We start from the raw sequence: 22,100 nt of genomic DNA on the forward strand, positions 1-22,100 counted from the left end.
TTGGTCAGTCTTCTGAATGGCAGCGACGCACGTCCAATCGAATGGCGTCTTCATAGCAGTGACGGTTTTTTTCCTCTCTTCCCTTCGGCTTCTAGAAAAACCAACCACGAGTCGTCGTCGTGCTGGAGAATCCATCTTAAAGAGAGCTCTCCCGTTTCACGATTAGCGCGGCTCTGCCTGTTTTTTCTTCAATATTTCCCTTTCCCCCTCAATTGACTAGTAAGTTTTTTGATATTTTTTGCGACCCGTGCGTGTTCTTTCATCGTTTGTTTCTCGCCTCATAGTTCGGAGAGATAATATCGGCTAGGCCAGCTATGCGGCTTTTGCGGCCTCTGCGTTACGTAAGGGCGAATGCAAAAGAAGCATTTAATGGCTAGTTTTATCTTCGCGAAACGAATATGGCACCATAAACGCTTTGTAGAAATGTGGCTATAGCACTTGCTAACAAAGGACAGTTGCTAATGCTTAGCTTAAAGCTTGAAATTGAATGAGCCGTGCCGGTCAAAATGGTGGGGAGTGCGTGTTGCGTTTAGCAAAATGGCTACGAAGCGTGCCGCATGCCGAAGTTATGTAACTGGCTCGACGTAACTAAACAGCGTTTGCTTTGTGCGTTAAGGTGTATTGTTTAACCATGGCTGAGATCGAGCAGCAGTATATGGAGACCTCGGAAAACGGCCACGAAGTGGACGACTTTAATGGAGCCGGCCAGGCCGAGGAGAACGCCTGCGATGAAGGAGCCGGGCCAATCGCCGACGACAATTCGCAAAACGGCGGCACGGAAGGAGGCCAGATAGACGCCAGCAAAGGCGAAGAAGACGCGGGGTGAGTTGGAAATGCTATTTTGGACTTATTTTTGTTGGGGCCTTTCGCCCAAAAATCTTTCGGCCGAGCGGCGCTTTGGTCCTAGCCGTGGTTCTTTGTTCAAGCGGCCTTTGTTGGCGCCATGTGCGGAAGGGTTGGGGGAGGGGCGCTGCCTGCCTGTGTGGGAGCCCAATTCATCACCAAATGTTGGAGCACAATTGTTAAAAGTTGCGATTAGAATACTCCTACGGTTAAATAAATCGATAAAATGTCTATGCAAACTGATGATCTGTTATTATGCTGACTACCAGTAGTTCAAATTTGTACTCTGAATAGGCCATTTGTAAACATTAATATCAACCACCCAGTGCATCCAATCGCATTAACTCCAATTTAGGACAATCAGAGCTTTCCAATGATACCAAATTTGTGGTGGTGGGGCTTTGTTACCTTGATTTCATTGTCAAACAGTGGTTTTTAACCTGGGTTCGGTCGGTGGTCTCCAAGACACATTGACACGTGTGTGTATACACGGCAGCATGCCCCACTTGACTACCAATGGCTGCAGGTGATCACATGTTCAATCAAATGTAAATGGAAAACGTAGCCAAATGCAGTTCTGAGACACCATGGTGCTGTGCATCTTACAGAGGTGATGGATGAAGCACAAGTGCTAGATTTTCCTTTGTCTTTCCAAGAAAGGGAATTGCTTTAGGAAGTATCATACCAAATCAGCATAGCAGAAGCAAAAGTGATGATGGACAGTTGTGTTTATGTTGAAGCTCCATTTCATCTGGATTGGGTTCTCTAGAAGACACATAAATAAAAAAAATAATAACAATCATTTCCTTTGCAATATTTCAATTACCTCACATAGATTGGAGATTTTTTTTCTTTCTGGTAGTCGGGAGGGTTTCAAGCCTGCTTTTGCCCATCCCCCAAATCCCCCTCTAACATAGCCCACGGGGGTCCTGCTCCACCAAACTGACCCCATTTGTCTGTTGCTTTTAGGAAAATGTTTGTCGGTGGCCTCAGCTGGGACACGACCAAGAAGGATCTCAAAGATTACTTCTCCAAGTTTGGCGACGTGTCGGACTGCACCATCAAGATTGACCAGCAGACGGGCCGATCGCGAGGATTCGGTTTCATTCTTTTCAAAGATTCGGCCAGCGTGGACAAGGTGAGTGAGCCAAGGGGGAGGTTCCTTTCTGGGAGCGCTTGGAGTAATGCCCGAATCTGCCGGTAGGTCCTCGAACACAAGGAACACAGGCTGGACGGGAGGCAGATCGACCCGAAGAAGGCCATGGCCATGAAGAAGGACCCCGTCAAGAAAATCTTTGTCGGCGGCCTCAACCCAGACACGGCCAAGCAGGTCATCGAGGACTACTTCAAAGCCTACGGCGAGGTACGGTGCAAAATGGCGACTCCAAATGGCGGCGGTTGTCTTGAGATTTTCCTTTGGCGCAGATCGAGACCATCGAGCTCCCCCAAGATCCCAAGACCGAGAAGAGGAGGGGTTTCGTGTTCATCACCTTTCAGGACGAGTCTCCCGTGAAGAAAATCCTGGAGAAGAAATTCCACAACGTCGGCGGCAGCACGGTGGGCGCCTCCTTTCCCGGCCCGGGTGCCGTGGCCCAGCCGACGGCGCGCTCATTTTTCACTTCTCTCTCTGCAGTGTGAAATAAAAATCGCCCAGCCCAAGGAAGTCTACCAGCAGCAACAATTCAGCGCCCGCGGATATGGCGGCGGAGCGCGCGGCGGCAGGGGCCGCGGAGGTGCGCCGGCTTGCCAGAAAGAGCGGCGACGGTTGCCGTCGCTCGCGTCACCCCACGAGTCCCCTTTGCTGTAAATAGGTGGAGGCCAGAGCTGGAACCAAGGCGGCGGCGGAGGTGGCGGCTACAACAACTACTGGGGCCAAGGCGGCGGCTACAACCAGAACTACGGAGGCTACGGGCAGCAAAGCTACGGAGGCTACGGCGGCTACGGAGGCTACGACTACTCGGCCGGTGGTTATTACGGCTATGGGGGTGGCTACGATTACAGTAAGCGATAAGTGCCCTGTGGGAAGGCGCGAACGGGAAAGCGGCGTATTTTCTGGGTCCTCCTCAGTCCCTCCCTTCTTCTCTTGTCCTCCAGACCAGGGCAATACGAGCTATGGGAAAACTCCAAGACGCGGCCACCCGAGTAGCTACAAGCCATACTGATCACACGTAGTGCAGGTATGCATTTTTGCACCGTTGTGAAAAAAAGAAAAAGCTAGCGCTTAACCTTACCATTGGTGCCTTCTTGATTCCCACCTCCCAAAGACCTCCCCATCTATTTCAAATTCCATCCCAACATTTTGCGCTGGGGGCGGGGCTAGCCTAGTTTTCCTTTTTGTCGGATGGGGTCTGGAGCCATTCCACCTGTCACATCCTAAGATGCATCCCTACAAACACTACTTGATCGATAAGGGTTGAGCTGGTGGTGGTTGAGAATAGGACGTTTGGCCGTGGTCGAATTGCGCCCGCGTCTGTCTGTGTGCGAATGCGTGTGTGTGTGTGGAGCGTGCGTGCGTGTGTGTGTGCGCGTGTGTGTACCCAAACTCCCTCCAAATTCCGTCTGTCGGCGTGACCGGGGTCGACCCACTCATGCACCTATCTTATCTTAACTTACCTGCGTTACCTGTTTTGTCTTTTTGTGTAACTGCTTGCCACGTTCCGCTTTTACTCTCAGTAACGTTAAGCCACGTGTTTCTCTCTTAAGGTCTAACGTAAATAAGAAAAGAGATCCATGGTCTGACCGCAGCGAACATGGGCTCTGCTCTGGCTTTTCCTTTGGAGTTGGCAGAAATTTGGACTCATGCTCCATTTGTACAGATCAAGTGAGGAATTTGGGGAAGCAAAATGTCACTTTTCCACTTTTTATTTGATATTGTTTTGTGTCCATTTACATTTCCAGCGATGGAAGTGTTATTTTTACTGTACTTTTTGGTACCTTTTTGAATCTAATGTATTGTATGGTTGTATTTTTACATGTCTACTAGATTTACAAAAGGAGCACGAGCTTTGGAAGCTCACCAATAAAACGATCTAGCTTTTTTTTTTCTCTTCCCCTTCTCAGTGCTTCGAAAATCCTTAGTTGTGTTTTTCTCACGCCGGCCGGTGCCGCTGCGTGGCTTTGGATCGATTTTTGTGGCCAGACAAAATAACAAAAAAAAAATTTAAGGGATTCAACCAATCGGGAGTTTATTGTGAGCGTTTGAAATCAATGTTTTTCGGTGGCGTGCTAGATTAAGACAACCATATATATATATTTTCTTTTTTTGATTTTGGTTTTTATTTGTTTTGTTGTTCTTTTTTTCCGTTTTTTTGGCTTTTATGGATACTCTTCCCCGATCGTTCGTGTCTGCAATTTTAAGTGGCTTTACTAGTGTAAAACAACTCAACGCAAGCCTGTTAAATGTAAAGAGGATCACCTCTCACTGGATACTCATTCCTCTAGTGTCTTGGGCAAATTGGTAGAAATAAACTTTTGGTTTATATTACAAATGGATCTATTTGTTATTATTTTGTAAAGTTAATGTTAAATGTATTGTACTGTTAAAGTGGCTTGCTTGATATAGCCGGTGTAATGTCAACTTCGCCACGGAGGCCTTTTCCTGCTTCGCCATCCCATAATGCGATTCTGCGTGGAACTGCGATACTTGAATGATAGTGCGAGCGTGGGGCCGGTAAGTGCTAATAGTTGATGTGGTTTTTGACACAGGAAAAATATCCCTTGGCTTTGAGAAGTTGAAAATGAGGCGCTTACGATCGAAAGCTAGGGAGCTTGGCGACTTGTCTTTACGTATTGACCCCCTTCGGATAAATTCGGCAAAAGGTACGTATGAGAACCGAGCGCTGAAATACTTTTAGAATTCCCCGCAGATGCATGTGCAAAGTACCGTCAGTGTGTTATTTTCTGGTTACTTTGGAGAGTAGAATTGGAACAAAATGGAATGCACTCTGAAATTGTGCAAAATGAATGTTTTATTTTTGAACAATGTATTTGCATTTGGCTGCCTCTGATTTGGAAGTCGTTAGCGTCAGTCAAAGGCAATGTGTTTTTAAGTACATGAGTTTGCAAGTTATGTCTGCCAGATGATAAGCTCACTACCTCTGACCACAATGAATGTGACCATTTGACCATGTTTGATCCAATTAAAACATTTTCTACAGGAGAAACAAACCTAAATGTCTTCCTTTCCGAGCCTCACGTCAGCTTCCATGTCTGTAGATGGATGGTAGCAAATCTTAATTGCGATGCGCTGCCGTTATCTCGGCACGGTCCAACCTGTGAGGATGCGATCGATGCACTTTGCCACCAGCTCGGCGTCTTCTATGTTAAAGCACATGGGCGGTTTGAACTTTAAGACACTTTCCCAAGGTCCGTCTGTGCTGACGCAAATTCGGTCTTCCACTTTGAGCCTGATTGAGAAGGTCAAGAAGGAAATTGGGAGTGGCAATATCTTAGTTTGTTTGCTCTCTCGTCATACCTTTTCACAATTTGTGCCGCCGCTTTAGTGGCGGGCGTCTTCAGTTCTCTATCTTCCACCAGCTCAATTCCCACAAAAAGTCCAGCGCCTCTAAAAATGACAGCCATAAAATGAAGGGATCAGATTGCATCAAATTTTCTCCATAATTGTGAGAATAATTTACCTAACATCTCCAATAATTTCATGCCGACTTTTCAGATCTGAGAACAAATCTATGAGGCGTCCTCCCACTTTTTTAGCATTTCCTCTCAAGTCTTCTTTCTCTACCACGTCCAGGACGGCCAGGCCGATTGCACACGACACGGGGTTCCCCCCAAACTGCCAAAAATCCAGAACTGATTTTTTTTCCAATCAGAAAACAACCTTCCTGACAAAAAAACAAACACTTTTATACCGTATTGAAGTACTCCACCCCGTTGTCTGTGAAAGCCCGAGCAATCTCGGCCGTGGTGGCCACGCAGGCCACGGGGTGGCCGTTCCCCATCGGCTTTCCCATGGTCACTATGTCGGGGCAAAAATCCTCTTGCATCTGAAAAGCCCAGTAATGACTCCCCACGCGTCCAAAACCCGTCTGCACCTCGTCGGCCACGAACACCCCGCCGGCGGCGCGCACGTACCTGCCAAAAGCCCCCGCCCCAACCGTTAGAAAGGCATACCTTAAACTTGCGTAAGTGCACAAGTCGACTTACTCGGCGACTTTGGCCGAGTATCCCCGGGGCAGGATAATTTGTCCCCCTACACTGGGCATCGATTCGGCAAAAAAGGCCGAAATCTGGGGTGGGTGGATCTTGCCTTTAGCGGTCTGTAACAAGACCAAACGGGTTGGCATACGTCACCTTGCGACCTTTGGCGTGCGCCTCCTCGATCAAGTCCTTGACTGCGTCTGTGTATGCGTCGTCGTCTTTGTACTCTCCTCGGTAGGTGTCCGGTAAGGGCGCCTGATGGAAAACGAGTCAAGGCCATTGTATTTGACCCGTTGGCGTTACGTACCACGTGAACCCATTCTTTTTGTCCGGTCAATTTCCGGAACTTGTAAGGGCTGATGTCGATGAGGGACATCAGGTGACCGTGATAGGCGCTGCAAAGAGATGGGACGTTTTGCACCGATAGGTCGAATAATGCGTATTGTTGGAGTGGAAATCCTCACTGGTCGAGCACGATGACGTCTTCGTGTTGAGTGTACTGATGGGCCAAACGTAGGGCGAGATCGTTGGCCTCGGATCTGTCAGAACAGGAAAACGCCATGTCAAGAAGTTGCATTTTTGTCTAAATACTCACTCTTGAATACGTCAACCTGTTTATACGCACCCGGAGTTGACAAAATAGAAGACAGACAGTCTTTCAGGCAAAGTGGCAGCCAAGCGATCGGCGTATAACACAATATTGTCGTGCAGGAATCTGGTGTTGGTGTTCAGAAGGTCCATTTGGTCTGCTGCCGCTTTTGTAACACTGGGATGGCAGTGGCCCACTGGAATACAAATGCAAGAGCCATTATTGCCAGTAGAGGATGCTCAAGAGGCATGTTTTTAATGATTGGACAATGCCACGCATAGTAAATAAACAACATTTTACCGTGGTGAACATTACTTATGCAATCCAGGTAGCGCTGGCCGTTCTCATCATAAAGATATTGTCCTCTTGCCCTTACGATTTTTACGGGATCGTCTGAGTAAAAAAGTCTGCACGATTGCCTGTAAAATCCAACATGAACCCAGTTGAACCATGGGAGCGTTAATAGCTTCAGGCGTTTGACATGCCATGTTAAGTTACCCGATTAATCGCCTCCTCATTGTCAAGGTTTCCTCTTTTCTCAGTGGTTTTGAAGCCATCTTCTTTTAGTTAGTAGTTTGCAGAAACTTGATCGCTTCTATCTGTCCACGTCTTAAGATCACTGCGCATGTGTCAATAGTAGACACGAGGTAGTCCTCTTGGATTATAAATGGGTGTTATTAATGTATCCTAATATATATTCAGGAAGATGACATGGTCTTGCATAGCTTTTATTGGGTCATTTCTTATATGAATTCCATCTGCCCGATGTGTAATGTCATATCCGCCTCGGTTTTCGACAGTTGCCTTTTGTGGAAGAGTCTAAAATAGAGTACAGTAAATATCTACACTTCAGACACGAGCTAAAATAAATGAACATGATATATTTCCTTTCAAAAAGTCCACTGGCTTAATATCCACTGGCTTAATACTGCTTAGGGTGTCTTCTACAAGTTCTTTTGAGGCACGGTGTTACCCCCGTAATGGTATCGTCCAAATGCTATATAAAAGCTCCTCGTAGCCCTGCTCATCCGGTTCACGCTATGTGTGTGTGTGCGGCCGCGCAGCTTCGGTTGCTAAGGAAACGCCGAACGAAGGTAATACATCAGGACAGCTGTAGCTAGCATGCATATAAGCTGCGTAAAGCTAGCTAACGCGACATTATCTGCACAAACGTGCTTATTCTCTGACATCATGATGTTTTAAGACCAACAGAAGCCTTCGTGCACCATGTCAGTCCACCGATCGCCATAAAATGGGATGAATACTGTTAAAATTGGAGACTTGTTATTCTATGAGATGGCTATCAGTCGACTGCTAACTTGTGTTGCACGAGCTGCATCGTGCTGCCGAGCTAACTTTGCTCACCAAAGCCCTTCGAACGCTTTTCAATAAATAATATAAATCGTGTTTTAATTGTGGGGAAGAGTTGCTTTGGAGTTGACGTTTAAGATGGACTGATCGAATGTGCAATCGGTCTTGAGGGACACCTCTTTTGGGTGCGGAAAACTACGCAAAGTGGTGTAAATGAGACAAATAGTTGACTATTTTGAGTTGTCAGTCGCATGGTTAATCGATTATGTGTATATGCGTGGTGTGTCGTCGTAGTATGCCTGAAAAGTGTACTTGGATTGAGGAATAAAGCCTGGTCGAATACTCACTAAGTGTCTGTGCTCATATTTTATGACATGTTTGGCCTCTGGAGGTAGGCCTTCCAGGCCACATCCTTTAGCCAAAGCCAAGTAGTGAATTACTAGACCACATTCTACTACTACTTGTAGATTGTCAACAGTTTGAACCTGGATTTTGGGAACTTTGTATCAGAAATAAAGCGGTTCAAACCGTCTCCTATGGAAAACACAACTGTATTATATTTAACTAGTTGGTTTGTTATTTGACCATGGCCCTCCAGAATGTAATCTTATACTAGTTATTGTCCTATATTGCAGTGTAGTAAAGCATGCTCTGTTCTATAAACACACGTCTGTTTTTAACTCCATCCGAGTATTTATCATTTTCCCTGTTGTTGCCGTTTCACGTCATCAATCCTTTCGTCTGGTGTAAAGATTCCACAAGAAATTTCCAAGGCCAATCTCCATTCATTTTGACTCCACACTTCCCCCATTCTCTCCCTTTTCTTTTTTTTTTCAATCTCGCCCGCCCTCCCCCTTCTGTTTTCTCCACAAGTCACAACTGGTGTTATCTGTTGAGGCCAACATGGACTCCCACGTTTTTGGTCCTAATGCTTTCCACACAGGGACTCGGTGTGCATGTTCTTTGGCGTGACTGTGCCATGTGTGTGTGTGTGTGCGTGGAAGTAACGAGGGATTGCAATGCTCACTTACTAAGTGACCATGATGGAATGTGAAGTGTTTCTTTGTTCTGGGACTCCTCGTGTCCATGTGTGCTCTCTGCTTTTGTGAACGTGAACTTCTGCTCCTGGGGCTTTCACCACTGAATTAGACACTTGTGTACAGCCACTCCGTTTTTTTGTGTGTGTGTTCTGCAGAGAAGATTCAATATTTTCTAATGAAATTTTCAACGTACTCATTTTTTTTCTTCTTCTTGTCCATCTTTAGGTTTTGGGAAGATGGTGACCAGTCTCATCAAATGAGGTGTTGATCGGACATTGGCATAAATCATGCCAAGTGTCTGACAATACGTTTTTGCGTGTCCATTCCCGGATCGGCGCTACCATTATGGTGACACTCATCACGGAGCAGCTTCGAAAGCAAAGTTTGGAAGAACCTTATAGCAAGGCTTTCAATGGGAAGGTGGTACGTATTTGTTCCCAATAAATTGCATATTGCTGTATCTTGTAGGTAAACTGTAAGTTGATAACTGGTGAAAAAGATCCCCGCTGTTCAGCAAAACAAATAACAAGATGCACTTGGGCATTAAATGCAAAGTCATATTTGATCATTAACAAAAGTCATTTTTTTACTGCCTGCAAAAATGACCTTACGCTTTTCCCTTTTTGAATTCCTCTCCTTGTTTTTCAGACGCTACCCGCTTTAGGCTCCAGCCCCACCATCTCTTGGAGCGCATGCAAATCCACACAAGGCGAGTTGACTGATATAATGCGCATTTGAGGCATGACAGACTGATTGACTTTGTGTGTTTTCAGAAAGTGGCGGTGTTGTTGGGCGGCCCTTACTTCAAGGCAAATCTCCGCCATTGCCATACCTGCTGGCAAAAGCCCCGCGCGGAAGCGACGCTTCCATTCCGTCGCGGGGCTCCCCTCCCATTCCGTCACGGGGCTCCCCTCCCACCAAACGCCACTGTCCCTCCCCGTCCGTTCCGGAGGAGCTGTCTCGCTGCCGCTCCACCTGGCACCCCACCGCCTCCAAAGTTTGGACCCCGGTAAAGCGTCATAGCCAAAGTAGGAGAAGGTCCCCGTCGGGCGCCCCCAGGATCTTCTACAAGTCGTCCTCCAGTCCTACTTTCGTTAGCTTGGCGCTATCTGGCGACTCGCCCAAAACGGCCCGCTCTTCGTCGCCGACGGCTCTCGTCGGTCAGGCGGCGCTACGCCGACGCTACTACTCGCTTTCCCCTTTCCAAGTGGTGACCACGTCGGCGCTTTCCCAGCATCCTCGGCCTCTGACACGCGGGCGTCGTGGAATGGAGTGCCCGGCGTCGTCTCTCTCGCCGACTTCGTCGTCGTCATCGCGGCGCGAGCGACGTGGAGCGGCGCCGCGGTGCCGCTCGCAGCCCTGCGACACCAGGAGACCTCGTTTGAAAAGGCGCCTGGTCCCAGATGTGCTTCCCGGTCCGAGGCCCCGCCTCAACTTCAGCAAGATGACTCAAGTTAGTTGGAGCATTTAAAAAAAAAAAAAAAAAAAAATCTCATAGTTGATGTTGAGTAATTCTGTCTTTTTTGTTTGTTTGGGTTAAACATTAACTCTAGCCTGTTTAATTTTTGAGGATTTGTAATAAAAGATGGACTATAGTTCACTGTCAACTCGATAACAATGATGCTTTTATTTCTCTACAACAGATTGGCAATGGCGATGGCCTTTTTTTGGGTGGCTGCGGGACCACGGCGCGTTCCCAAAAAGAGCAGAAGGTCTGGCCGTCTCCCGTGGAGTTCTTGGGCCGAGTCGGCGTCCGGCCGTTGGGCGAAAGTGAAGAAGAAGAGGAGGATGATGATGAGGAGGAGGAGGATGGGGATGGGGAGGAGGAGGAGGAGGAGGACGATAAAATGAAAAGAACTGTCATCCCTGAGGCACATTTGCTTTTTGAAAGGGACTGCACAGAACTGGACTTGAACCTCATTGAAGAAAACTGAGGAGAGAAGGAAAGCGGCTTCCTTCCTTCCTTCTTTCCTTCGCCCTATTAAGCACACTTGTACTCGCTCACCGGCTCAGGCTTGCGTCTATATTCCGCAGAAAAGCAGTTTGCAGCTAGAAACAAACCACCGTTAAGCTAGTTACTGTCAAAAACAAACAAACAAAAAAACAAAAACAAGTTGATTGTAGGCCCTGGCTTCTTTCTCAGCACTCCAAAGTGGCTTTCTGCACACAAGCAAATTTCTTATTTTGAATAGGGCTGCTCCAGGAATTTCTCGTCATTGTCAAGATCATTTTTCCTTCAACTTAGTGCATTTTTTTGCAGCTATCCAGTCGTGTTTGGAAATTAGAGTTGGAATAACTGACCAAATGAATTGTCGCTGTTGATTATCAACAAAAAAAAAACAGCCTGATTATTTTTGGTCACCTAGAAAGTTATGTATGCTCAAATTAGGGAAAAATTGAGCGCATATTTTCATATCACTTATACTTTATTTGTTTTTGGTGAGACTTCTAGTAAGTGAGGCATAATATAGTAACAAAAAAAATTATAAGTTACATTTTAGGTTGAACATTTTTTTTGAAAATCAAACTGACTTGCAAAATGGAGAACAGGTTTGAATAGGCATGTTTTCCAGATGAAGATAGCCTAAAACATTAATAAAAAAAACATTACCCTGGAGCCTTCATGAACCCACAATTGCACACTCATGGAAAATTGGACAAAAAAAAGAAGAATGCCATTTTTGTGAAAGACGACGACGACTTAAACCCAAGTCACATCCTGCAGCCGCCAATTAAATGACCAAAATGAGAGGCGTTTTGCCTCCCATAGACCCGTTTTCAGTATTCATTGTCTTTCACAAGGCGCCCATTTGTGTTGGATGGCATAAACTGCCATGCCTCAAATACACTGAGAATAACCAGAGGACCGATAGTGAAACTTGAATGGTCGTCGATGTGGCCGCTTACTAAATAACTTTAGCCTGGAACAATTTTCAAAAAATCAAGCGTGACCCTTGCGCAGACTGAAATGTCATTGTGACAATCAAGTTGACATACGTTGGTGAGCCGTTGCCGGAAAATGGAATACTACCACTTACTTGCAAAATGTAAAAAAATGTAAAAATGGACCCCAAATGATACATTCCAAAATGAACTAGAAATGTTATTTTGTTACACGCCCATAGTTTTTTAGGGTATGTTTAATCCCTTGCCCATTTATTCATGCTGTTTAGAGTTATTCTGAATGGGATTTATTCCTATAGATTGTCCAGAGTATCCCTCAAGTTTAACTTTGCAATTTGACAAGCCCGGAGGACCTTTTCAGTCCATCCGGGTATGATGATCCCTTGCTCCCAATGTTGAAATGGATTTATAACTTGAATGTATGCGATGGCTTTTAAGTTGCTTCACTTGATGGCAATGCAGAAGACACTGACCCATGCCTTAAACTTGACATGCACAGCTCTAGTAATGTCAAAATAATCTTCTGAGTCAGGCATTCAGGAGAAGAAAAATGAATAATGCTGCATCATTTCCATTAGAAACAGATATTGTTGAGTGGACGGGAAGGACGGACGGACGGATTGGGAGTGTGACGCCAGCCATCATTTTTGACGGCCTTTCCGAGATGAATGATTTTGCATACGTTTTCAGGTGGAAATATGAATCTATTGCACAATTTATCGACCAATAAAATTTGTTAGACAATGTGTCTGCTGTGTAGATTCATGAGCATCAAAGAGAGTTTCATGCAATCAACTTTCCACAATTGATTCATGAAAAAAACACTTGTAAAGGTAATATTTTTGGATAGATTTAAGTTCATCACTTTGAATGGGAAGGCCTGACAATGCCATTGATGTCGATGGACGTCCAAAAAATATGATTTTTTTTTTCTCATTTAATAGATGCATTTTTATTAAGAATGACAGATATATCTAGTACTTGTTTGCAATTTGAATTTCGCCCACTGTAGTTGATGTCGGGCAAAGGTCAGCAAAGAACCAGTTGAAAGTACATACTAGTAGTAGTAGTAGTAATAGTAACTGATGGTTCCGCCGTGAAAGGTGAGGGCGCTCCTCTCCTCTCCTTCCAGACCACCGCCTGCCTGCCCCCAGCTAACGTAGCACTTCCTCTTTTGTGCAATTTCATGGCGACCGGGACAGAGGAAAGCGCCGACGCACGCACACTCTTTCAGTACTCTCCAAAGAGTTGACTCTGGGTAAACAACTGGCATTTTCCCCACCCTTCCAACGCGATCCTTCGCCGTAGTGCTACTACGAGTCCCGTCACGTGGGTGATGCTCGTTTATGTCTTTGAGAAATGTTGCTTTTGAGTTTGTTTCACCCCCCGCCGGGGCGCCGCTCGCTGATAACAAATCGAGCGAAATGGGCTCCCTCCTCTCGCATCTTCCCCACACGGCGATAGCAAGCTAGCTAACTAGCATTAGCATCGGGATCACGTATGTAGTTATGTAAGTCGCTTTCGATCGTCATTTTTCGAACCCCGATCTCAGCCACGGAAGCCCGCGTGCCACACGCATCGGGGATCGGTGTGATCGGGAATGTCCCGTTCAGAGATTCATTGATTTAGAACCGCCAAATGCTTGTGTTTGGATGCGGGCTAGCTAGCCCGTTATGCTGCGTCGGTAGTTAGCAGATGTATTCCCCCCCCCTCGCACACATGTACAATCCATTTTCGTTCAATGATTACGGCCAGAGAACTAAGAAACATGTGCAACGTGAGAAAATAATACCCGATTTCATTGTGTTGTTGCAGTTTAGCGACATGTACTTAGCATTTTAGGCTAATGTTAATTGGGTAACGGTGTCTGCTGCTAACGGCGGAATTTAATCATCGCGGGGACTTGCAACATAAATAGTGTCGATAATAAGGTTAGTAATTGTCCACGGTTTGATCACAAACTTTTTGGAAAAAGTTGCAAATATGATGCGCCTTTTGCGCGGCTTTGAGCTAAGCTAGCGCGTAAGTGCGCACACTTAGCAACTACAACACACTACCCCTGTAAAGTGTGTATTCGTGCCATCGAAAGGACAATAGGCATCGATATTGTCTGGTGGATATTATTCATGAAATCGTCCCTCTCGCCGAAACGGAAAGGGATGAGTTTAAGTGTATTTTCATTCGTTTAGATGATTTTGTTTTGTCCTGTCCACTTCACTAAGCTTTGTTGTAATACTGCATATAGCATGCTAGATAGAAATGAGAGATCTTTTAAAATGTACTCAAAAGAACTGCATATTGTCATTGTCTGGAGCAAAAAGCCCCCCCACAAACTTTTGCAAACTAGTGATCAGAAGCCAGACTGACTTTTCAGATGGTTGTAATGTGCTATGGTATTATTGGGCACTCAAATAGCATGCTAAAAAAACTGAATCAAAAAGAAAAACAAGGAGCCAATTTTTGCATTTTTTTAAAAACTGGTGAACTCTGCTTTAGCTCATGAAATTAGCTCGGAAGTAACAAAGTTTGCTCCGTCTTGACGGATTAGAAAGCGACCCGAGAGGGGTTTTAATAATTCTGAACATGCTATAAACATTAACCGGGTGAAAAACGACATGTCAAATTGAAGTCCACGTTCTTGTTCTTTGTTTACAGTATCAACTACTCTGACAAGCGACCGGCTACAACAGACATTGCTTTTCATGTAAGTACTCTCAATGTCCCATTGCTTCATTAGATGACTTGATTTCATGTTATCATGTTGTATAGGGTATTTAATCCTCTTCACAAGTTCGGCTCATTCCGATTCTTACCTAAAATATAGCTACTATATTAAAAAAAATCACCAGAATTAAGCTCATTAGTTCTGATTTGTGAATAGCTCCTTTGTGAAAGAATACGGCATTTCTGCTCTTTTTGTAACCCTTTTGCATGAATACAAAATGGCAACGTTTGAAGAAACAATATTGCCACTGGTAATTTTGCAGAATTGACTGTTTTACCTTAAAAGTTCCAATTTAGTCAAAATGCCAAAGATCCAGAAAGAGCCAAGATTACTTTCAGGGAGAATATTACATGTTGATTTTTTTTTTTTGCAATTAGAATTTCATTGCGTCTTTTGTTTTTTTGCAGTTTAAAGAGAGTGGAGATTTACAGGAGGTTTTTCTATTGGTCCTACTGCGTTCCTCATCCAGACTGCTGAGTCTATGGCTCTGATGGATAAACACAAACAAGTCAAGCGCCAGAGGCTAGACCGCATTTGTGAGGGTGAGTTCCAAAAACAAACAAACAAACAAACACAAATCCTATACGTACACCCCAAAAAACCTCTTAGAACACAATATTACATTGTGTTTTTCATATAGGGAATTCCATGTTTTAAAAAAAAAATGCAAATTTGATGTCACCTATCGCCGTACAACTGCCAAAAACATGATTTGCGAAGTTATTGGTTGCTTGTGATAATAGACTGCGACTATTAGTCATGTCAAAGCAGATGTGGAGAAATGAGCTGTCCCGCAACGCTAATGATAACTTCCAGTCAGTCACGTATCATGTCCTTGACTAAAAAACCTCCGTCAAGTCAACTCCTAAATATTTTATAAAAAACGAAACGGAATAGTTGGGGTGGCAACGGTCAAACTCCGAAAGCACCAGACGCAAATTGCCGTCTTTTAAAATGGAGGGAATATTGCCAGAGCGTTTGGGCGGACGGCCGTGGAGGAAAAACTCTGCGAGGTGAAGGGTCGCGGCCGCCGCTGCGGGGAAACGGGCCAGCTGTCTCTTTAAAAAACGACAACGAGCCCCAAAGCGCCTTCGGGCCTCTGCTCTATGCTAATGAGGTTAGTGTTGGTTGGCCGGACCTCAATGGAGGCGCCCGCCATTGGACGAGGGCGCCGGAGCGGGGGAGGGCTGGGCGTGGATGACAGCTGAGAGCGAGCTAGGAGGGAGAGAGAAAAGCCATCCAGGGCGAGAGAGGAAGAAGGGCTGACGGACTTCACAATGCAAGGTTAGCGCCGGTCGCTTCTCGCTCGCTAGCTCGCGTCGTAAAATCCCCACCGGCGGCGGGAGGGAGGGCCCGGCCGACCGTGCCGTCCGCTCGCCGTCTCTGCGTGGCGCCGGCCGTCGGGAGGGAAGCCCAACGGATAGCCGCGTGTCGGCGTGTGCGCGCACGTCTGGGTGGAGTGCCGTTTCTTGCTGCATTATCATCACGGGCTGCCCCTCCCCCCTCGCCTCGCCTCGCCTTCCTCCCAACTGCAGCCGGAGGGAGGGAGCGAGCAAGCAAGCAAACCAGCCAGCCAGCGAGGGAGGGAGAATGAATGAATCGCTGAATGAAATGTATTGTGTGCGGCGGCCATGCTTGCATTTTGTCATTGACTCAAATTACACCGCGTGTAGGCCCGCTCGCCGATTTCCCCGGCAACTGCCTCTAAAGGCCTTCTTTGTGGAGAGACGCTTTTTCTCTTTTAGCGCCGTCTTTGTCTTTCCGCCAGCCGGCCCCGTCGTCGCCTCCTCGTTCCACGGCCAAATACTTTTCGGCCTCGTTTAACACGCCGTGGCTTGACCGGCCGCTGTTGGCAAATGTTTGTTTGACCTGGACTTAACTATGACGTCGGAGTGCGCCACTCTTGTCCGAGTGAACGTAGTAGCTGGTCCAGAAACCCCCTCCCGGACTCTCCCCGCGCACAAACACCTGTCACGCAGCAGGAACAAGATGGGTGCAGGGGGCTCCCTCCCCTGAGTGAGAAGAAAATGGTCACCGCTGTCGGAAAAGCTCGTTTTTTGGGGGGGTTGTATTACTGTGCAATTGGCTATAAATGAAGTGCCACGTTTTTCAATGGCATGTTGCTCTTGACCGAAAGGTGTCCCGAGAGTGGAACGTGCGGAAAATGACGCACCAGGAAGTCCCCCACATTGGGGTATATAGGTCAGCTTCGTACCCTGTTATGGTCCCCCCACCCCTCTAAGACCCTGCAGATGTCTACACTCCCCCTTCCCCCAGCCAGCACACTCCCAATAAACTCTTCTACGTGGCCTTTGGGGTAATGTCCCCAATACAATCTCCTTGTAAAGATTGGAGCTAGTTGAAAAAAAATAGTGTTTTTAACATGTATTTACTTCTTTGTTTTGGTAGTATAAACTCATTAGTGATAAACTTGCGTTAGGTATTGAGCTCCACCATGGCCAAAACTAGAGAGGTCAAAGGTCACCGAGTATAGGACCTGCATTACGACAGCCATTAAATTGGGTCAAATATCAGTCCTAATGTATTTCTTAACGATGGTGTGCTCTGTCTACGTTTCAGGCATCCGACCCCCCATCCTGAACGGGCCGATGCACCCGCGGCCGCTCGTCGCCCTGCTGGACGGCCGCGACTGCACGGTGGAAATGCCCATCCTCAAAGATGTCGCCACCGTGGCCTTCTGCGACGCCCAGTCCACGCAAGAAATTCACGAGAAGGTGCAAAAAAATGAAAAATATTGACCGTCTTTATGCTCCCCAAACGCTCTCCTTTAACACGCCACCCACGTTTGTTGTGGTTAGGTGCTGAACGAGGCCGTGGCCGCCCTGCTTTATCACACCATCACCCTCTCCAGAGACGACTTGGAGAAGTTCAAAGGTCTCCGAGTCATCGTCCGAATCGGCTCCGGCTTTGACAACGTCGACGTTAAAGCGGCCGCTGAGCTCGGTAAGACGACGCTTGCTGTTTTGACTTGCTCGAATTCTTAAGCCATTTCTCATTTTTCTTTCTACCCTCTCTGTCCGCTTAGGCATCGCCGTTTGTAACGTCCCCGCGTCCTCGGTGGAGGAGACGGCCGACACTTCGCTATGTTTGATCCTTAACTTGTATCGGCGGGTCACCTGGATGCACCAGGCTCTGCGGGAGGGAACCAGAGCCTCCAGCGTGGAGCAGATCCGAGAGGTGGCCGGCGGGGCCGCTAGAATCCGAGGAGAGACGCTGGGAATCATTGGCCTAGGTGAGTTTGACCACCGTTTTGGTTGGATAGAACCAATCCCAGCATTTGACTTGGAACTAGCGTTGATTAGCATGGCTGCCTTCCAGGTCGCGTGGGCCAAGCGGTGGCTCTGCGGGCCAAGGCCTTTGGCTTTGGCGTCATTTTTTACGACCCCTATTTGCCCGACGGCGTGGAGCGCTCCCTGGGCCTTCAGCGCATGGCCACCCTGCAGGATCTGCTCATCCACTCGGACTGCGTATCCCTGCACTGCAGCCTCAACGAGCACAACCACCATCTCATCAACGACTTCACTATCAAACAGGTGGGCCAAAGCTGTAGTTGCTCATCTATATTTGTCATATATGACAGTCAGATACAAAAAAGAACGAAATGGAGACAATAACAAAACACTGCAATAGTTAGTGAATACTCCCACGGGTTTTTACAATAAGTTGACTAAAGCTCATCCGAACACGCAGATGCGTCAAGGGGCTTTCCTGGTGAACACGTCAAGAGGCGGCCTCGTGGACGAGAAAGCCCTGGCCCAGGCCCTAAAGGAGGGCCGGATACGAGGAGCCGCTTTGGACGTCCACGAAAGCGAACCCTTCAGGTAACGTGATCCGAGATTGGCTCGCTCATCTCATTCCGACTAACAAGGTCCTCTTCGCCCCTCTGCAGTTTTTCAAGCGGCCCCCTAAAAGACGCCCCCAACTTGATCTGTACCCCACACACATCTTGGTACAGCGAGCAGGCCTCGGTGGAAGCGAGGGAAGAGGCGGCTAGGGAAGTGCGCCGTGCTATTACTGGTAAGCCAGGATGGCATCGCTTTTTTTTCTTCATTTTTTTCATACAGGAGTGCTGCCGGTTCCTAATGTTTCCCTAACTCTTGTTAAAACTTGAAAATGATGCCTGATTGTTTAGAGCCTTTTTGGCCCAGGCGCCCTTTCGGTCGGTAGGTGTTCCCTTCCCGTCGATGAAAGGTAGCCTCCTAGGGCAAACATTAGTCTGTCATCATAACTCCGTCAGCAACACTAACGGAAAAACAAATCCAGTTTCTGCTGACAACCTTGTCCTTAAATAGTGTTTGACCACCTTTTGTGACAGCGTTGGAGTCCCTGTCCGTCTTGGTCACGCACTCAAATGGCTTGCGTTTCAGACAAAACCCAGGCTAATTCATGTATTTGTGGCCCTTAAAGTGCATACATGAATAAGTAGTCATAAAAAGATGCATATATAATAATATAGGTTCAAAATAAAGTGACTTGAGCGCGAGTGGGACTTTTTGTTGTATTTTTGATGCCAATGCAGCCTCTAAATTGGGATTGTTTTGTTTTTAGGGCGTATACCGGACAGTCTGAAGAATTGTGTCAATAAAGAGTATCTGATGGCGGCGTCTCAGTGGCCCAGCATGGAAGCCGCCACCGTTCACCCCGAACTCAACGGAGCAACCTACAGGTGAGCAACCACACAGAGTCATCAAAAGTTCAAAACCAATCGGATACTGTAACCGCTGGGAATTTTTGCATTGGAGGTTCGACATTTGAATAGATGGGCCGGAATCATTTGCAAGTTGGGGCAAAAAGTTACATTTTTAAATGGGTTCAATATCCAAACGTATCGTTTTTGACTTGAAAAGTGACTGCAGCTCTGTTTGGTTTGCGAAAAAAATCAATATATTATATATTTTAATATTTTTTTGGCCTATAAAGCGTACTCGAAGGAGAATTTCTACCAAAACCATGCCGTGTGCCTAAACCTATGGCTATGTCTAAAAAGCCTGGATCCGTCGGTTGTCGTGGTACTGCTCCAGTAAAAATGCTCAAGTCAAGACATCCATCAATCCCCCAAATTAAGGAATAAAGGAGTAAATAAGGAAAGGGCCCAGCCGTAGACGACACCCAAATGTCCCACGGCACTCTGGAAGTGAAGGAGAACTTTTGCCTTGAGACAGGGCCTCCACAAAAGATGCTCCCCAAACGGCTCCTGAATGGAATCTGTTCCATGTGTCTTCCAGATTTCCTCTGATCAATGTGGCCACGGCGGGCGGTCTCCCGGGAGCCGGCGCCGGGGTGGAAAGCCTGGTCTCGGCCAACCTGGCCCACGGCATAGCGCCCGTCTCGCACCCGCCGCACGCCCCTTCCCCGGGCCAGCCCACCAAGGCCGAAGCGGACAGAGACATCCCCTCCGACCAATAACCCCACCCGCCCCCCACACACATTCCAGCGCGGACTCACCGTCCTCTCGGCATCAGACACATTTCGACGCCCTCCCCGGCCCCTCCCCCTTGGTCCCCGTTGGCCCAGCCGGCCGGCCCACCAACCAGCCTCACCCCAACGTCAGCAATAACTTTGTTCTCAAGGATTTTAGTGATCGGATTGGTTATATCTCCCTCCCCCCCCCGCCCAGTGGCTTTTCTCCAGTTTCAACGTTCAAGTCCATCCGTGGTAACTTTGGCCGTTGGTGTTTTTCCAAGGAAAAAAACAAAACATACCAAACATTTGTGACGTCAAGTCTCTCTTTCTCTCTCTGTCTTTCACTCCCGGTTTGTTGCAACTTCTACTGACTTGACTAGACAGAAAGTGTCCCTTTTGTCCAGAAACGTCTCCTGTTACTTCCTGTCTTTTTTTTTCCCTTTCTTTCTCAAACCGCCAATCTGCCCAATCCCCCCAACCCTCCCCCCAACCACCATGATTGACGTGTACTTAATCATAAAGCAGACTTTTGATCATAAAAAACTCGCCTTCTGCCCACTTTGGAATTTTGCTCTTTGCATCCACCCAATTGGACCAACTCATCTGGACCGCGACCCTCCCCCAGGGCTGTGAAATTCTGCCCCCCCCCCCCCCCCCCCTCTCCCAAAAAAGCCTTGGCGCTAATACTTGAGCTCGCCACCAGACGGCGCCCCGCATCCACTCATTTCCACCACCCCCGGTTTAAGCGCATCGACCCCCAACCCCCGCCTTATCGCGCCCCCTGGCCAAACCCAGCACGCATCCTTCCTTTAAACGTTTGGGGGCGGGGGGGAGGCCGCTGGCGTTTAGTTTTCTTTCCAAAGGAACAGTCGGTCCCTACGAGTAAACCGTTGGCGGCTTTTGGCTCCGGTGTGTCTCCAGGGAACACCTTTCTAGTACCTCAGTAACAGATATTGAATGTACCGCGCATACCCTTTTATTTTTTGTACAGATTTTCTAGATTCTTCTTACCGTTCTTTACCAGAAGGCTTGCGATATTGTAGCAGCAACGGTGGAACCAAATCCAGAGCTAAAAAAAAAAAAAATACAAAAATAAAAACAAAAAAACCCACCCCCCCCATCGCAAAATAAATGATCTCTCTAGGTCACTCAGGCTCGGGGATGAAAATAAGAAAAAAACCCGAGGCTCGTCTCTTTTCGCCCCGCTTCGTCCTTCCGTCTTACGGGCCAATGATTGGCGAGGAAGGCGGTCCTTGCGCGTGCGTCGCTGGCTTTAGGAATAGATGCTCGGTTTAGTGTTTGTTTGTTTGTTTGTTTTTGCGTCCCTTTTTGGTCGTCGCCCTGCTGCTCCGTTTGTTGTGCACGCGTGATTATTTGTTGGAAGGCGACTTGCAACTTAGTGTACTCCAGTGCTGTTTATTTTGATTATTTTTTTTTTTAAACAATTTTGGTCCATTTCCAGTAATGTGCCGTCGCAAAATCCGTGACACGTTTATGCTAGGCTCCTCCTCCGCGCTCCTGTGACGAGTATATATTTTTAAGGAGAATAAGCCCCTTCCCCACTATAGCTCCGTCAATGAGTAATTTTAACTGTTGATGATGATGATGATGAAATATTTTTGTTTTCATTTCAGCCATGCACTGTCAAGTACGCCAGGTAGTTTTAATGTAGATAAGGATTTTCTTTTTTGAATGCGTAATTGCCGTGTGTCGTACATGTTGTACTGAAAACCGAATACTGCCCCGCCCCCTTTAGCTGCCGCCCCTCCCAGGCCTCACTATGTCCCCCCCACCCCCGCCATAGCTGTCCGAGAAAGTCGCCATGGAACCACACACTGCCTTAAAACCGTTTGACCGCAAAAAGTGACCAGTCCAAATGAGCCAGCCAAAAAAACAAAAAGAAAAATAAACCCTGCCCCCCCCAAAAAATAAACAGATGGTTGAATTCTGCAAAGGTGCATTAGGGTCACACACAAAAAAAAGGTTTAAGGTTGTAATGGCATTATTGAGTGTTAAGATTGCTATTTAATAAAAGTGTTTTGTCGTATTTGTCAAAACTTGGCAGAATACTATTTGATCTTGTCTTTGAACAAGTTCGGGTAGAAAA

The 22,100-nt window shown here is 47.0% G+C and overlaps 4 protein-coding genes across 10 annotated transcripts; 3 read left to right on the forward strand and 1 right to left on the reverse strand.

The window, feature by feature from the left end:
• The first annotated feature begins 72 nt into the window (after positions 1-72).
• Positions 73-4,951, forward strand: hnrnpaba (heterogeneous nuclear ribonucleoprotein A/Ba). 2 transcript variants are annotated; one of them, XM_077733399.1, is made up of 9 exons: positions 73-219; positions 617-822; positions 1,813-1,981; positions 2,048-2,206; positions 2,269-2,400; positions 2,477-2,576; positions 2,655-2,843; positions 2,938-3,020; positions 4,549-4,951. In XM_077733399.1, the coding sequence occupies exons 2-8, from the start codon at positions 632-634 to the stop codon at positions 3,003-3,005; spliced, it is 1,008 nt and encodes a 335-aa protein (XP_077589525.1). In that variant the 5' UTR covers positions 73-219; positions 617-631; the 3' UTR covers positions 3,006-3,020; positions 4,549-4,951. The 2 variants fall into 2 exon arrangements, with proteins under 2 accessions (XP_077589525.1, XP_077589524.1); XM_077733398.1 differs by lacking the exon at positions 4,549-4,951 and adding an exon at positions 3,547-4,335.
• Positions 4,794-21,135, reverse strand: LOC144207756 (5-phosphohydroxy-L-lysine phospho-lyase-like). Of its 3 annotated transcripts, none has more exons than XM_077733395.1 (12): positions 7,088-7,394; positions 6,905-7,008; positions 6,626-6,785; positions 6,465-6,539; positions 6,308-6,395; positions 6,154-6,255; positions 6,007-6,089; positions 5,712-5,934; positions 5,481-5,635; positions 5,318-5,407; positions 5,116-5,249; positions 4,794-5,052 (listed from the first exon to the last, which is right to left on the reverse strand). In XM_077733395.1, exons 1-12 carry the CDS (start codon positions 7,144-7,146, stop codon positions 5,012-5,014), a joined length of 1,314 nt encoding a protein of 437 aa, XP_077589521.1. In that variant the 5' UTR covers positions 7,147-7,394; the 3' UTR covers positions 4,794-5,011. The 3 variants fall into 3 exon arrangements, with proteins under 3 accessions (XP_077589521.1, XP_077589520.1, XP_077589522.1); XM_077733394.1 differs by having other exon boundaries at positions 6,890-7,008; positions 7,088-7,392; XM_077733396.1 differs by lacking the exons at positions 6,905-7,008; positions 7,088-7,394 and adding an exon at positions 21,005-21,135.
• LOC144207757 (protein FAM53C-like) lies at positions 7,602-11,163 on the forward strand. Its single transcript, XM_077733397.1, has 5 exons — positions 7,602-7,683; positions 9,166-9,363; positions 9,589-9,649; positions 9,714-10,393; positions 10,584-11,163. Exons 2-5 carry the CDS (start codon positions 9,286-9,288, stop codon positions 10,872-10,874), a joined length of 1,110 nt encoding a protein of 369 aa, XP_077589523.1. The 5' UTR covers positions 7,602-7,683; positions 9,166-9,285; the 3' UTR covers positions 10,875-11,163.
• On the forward strand, positions 12,941-20,646 carry ctbp1l (C-terminal binding protein 1-like). 4 transcript variants are annotated; one of them, XM_077733390.1, is made up of 11 exons: positions 12,941-13,102; positions 14,500-14,548; positions 14,977-15,111; positions 17,150-17,304; positions 17,389-17,533; positions 17,616-17,822; positions 17,909-18,123; positions 18,281-18,411; positions 18,480-18,607; positions 19,139-19,256; positions 19,816-20,646. In XM_077733390.1, exons 3-11 carry the CDS (start codon positions 15,051-15,053, stop codon positions 19,994-19,996), a joined length of 1,341 nt encoding a protein of 446 aa, XP_077589516.1. In that variant the 5' UTR covers positions 12,941-13,102; positions 14,500-14,548; positions 14,977-15,050; the 3' UTR covers positions 19,997-20,646. The 4 variants fall into 4 exon arrangements, with proteins under 4 accessions (XP_077589516.1, XP_077589517.1, XP_077589518.1 ...); XM_077733391.1 differs by having other exon boundaries at positions 12,969-13,173; XM_077733392.1 differs by lacking the exon at positions 12,941-13,102 and adding an exon at positions 13,225-13,354.
• Positions 21,136-22,100: the final 965 nt, after the last annotated feature.

Source organism: Stigmatopora nigra, chromosome 14 (genome assembly GCF_051989575.1).
Source record: "Stigmatopora nigra isolate UIUO_SnigA chromosome 14, RoL_Snig_1.1, whole genome shotgun sequence".
In the NCBI taxonomy this organism is placed as follows: domain Eukaryota; kingdom Metazoa; phylum Chordata; class Actinopteri; order Syngnathiformes; family Syngnathidae; genus Stigmatopora; species Stigmatopora nigra.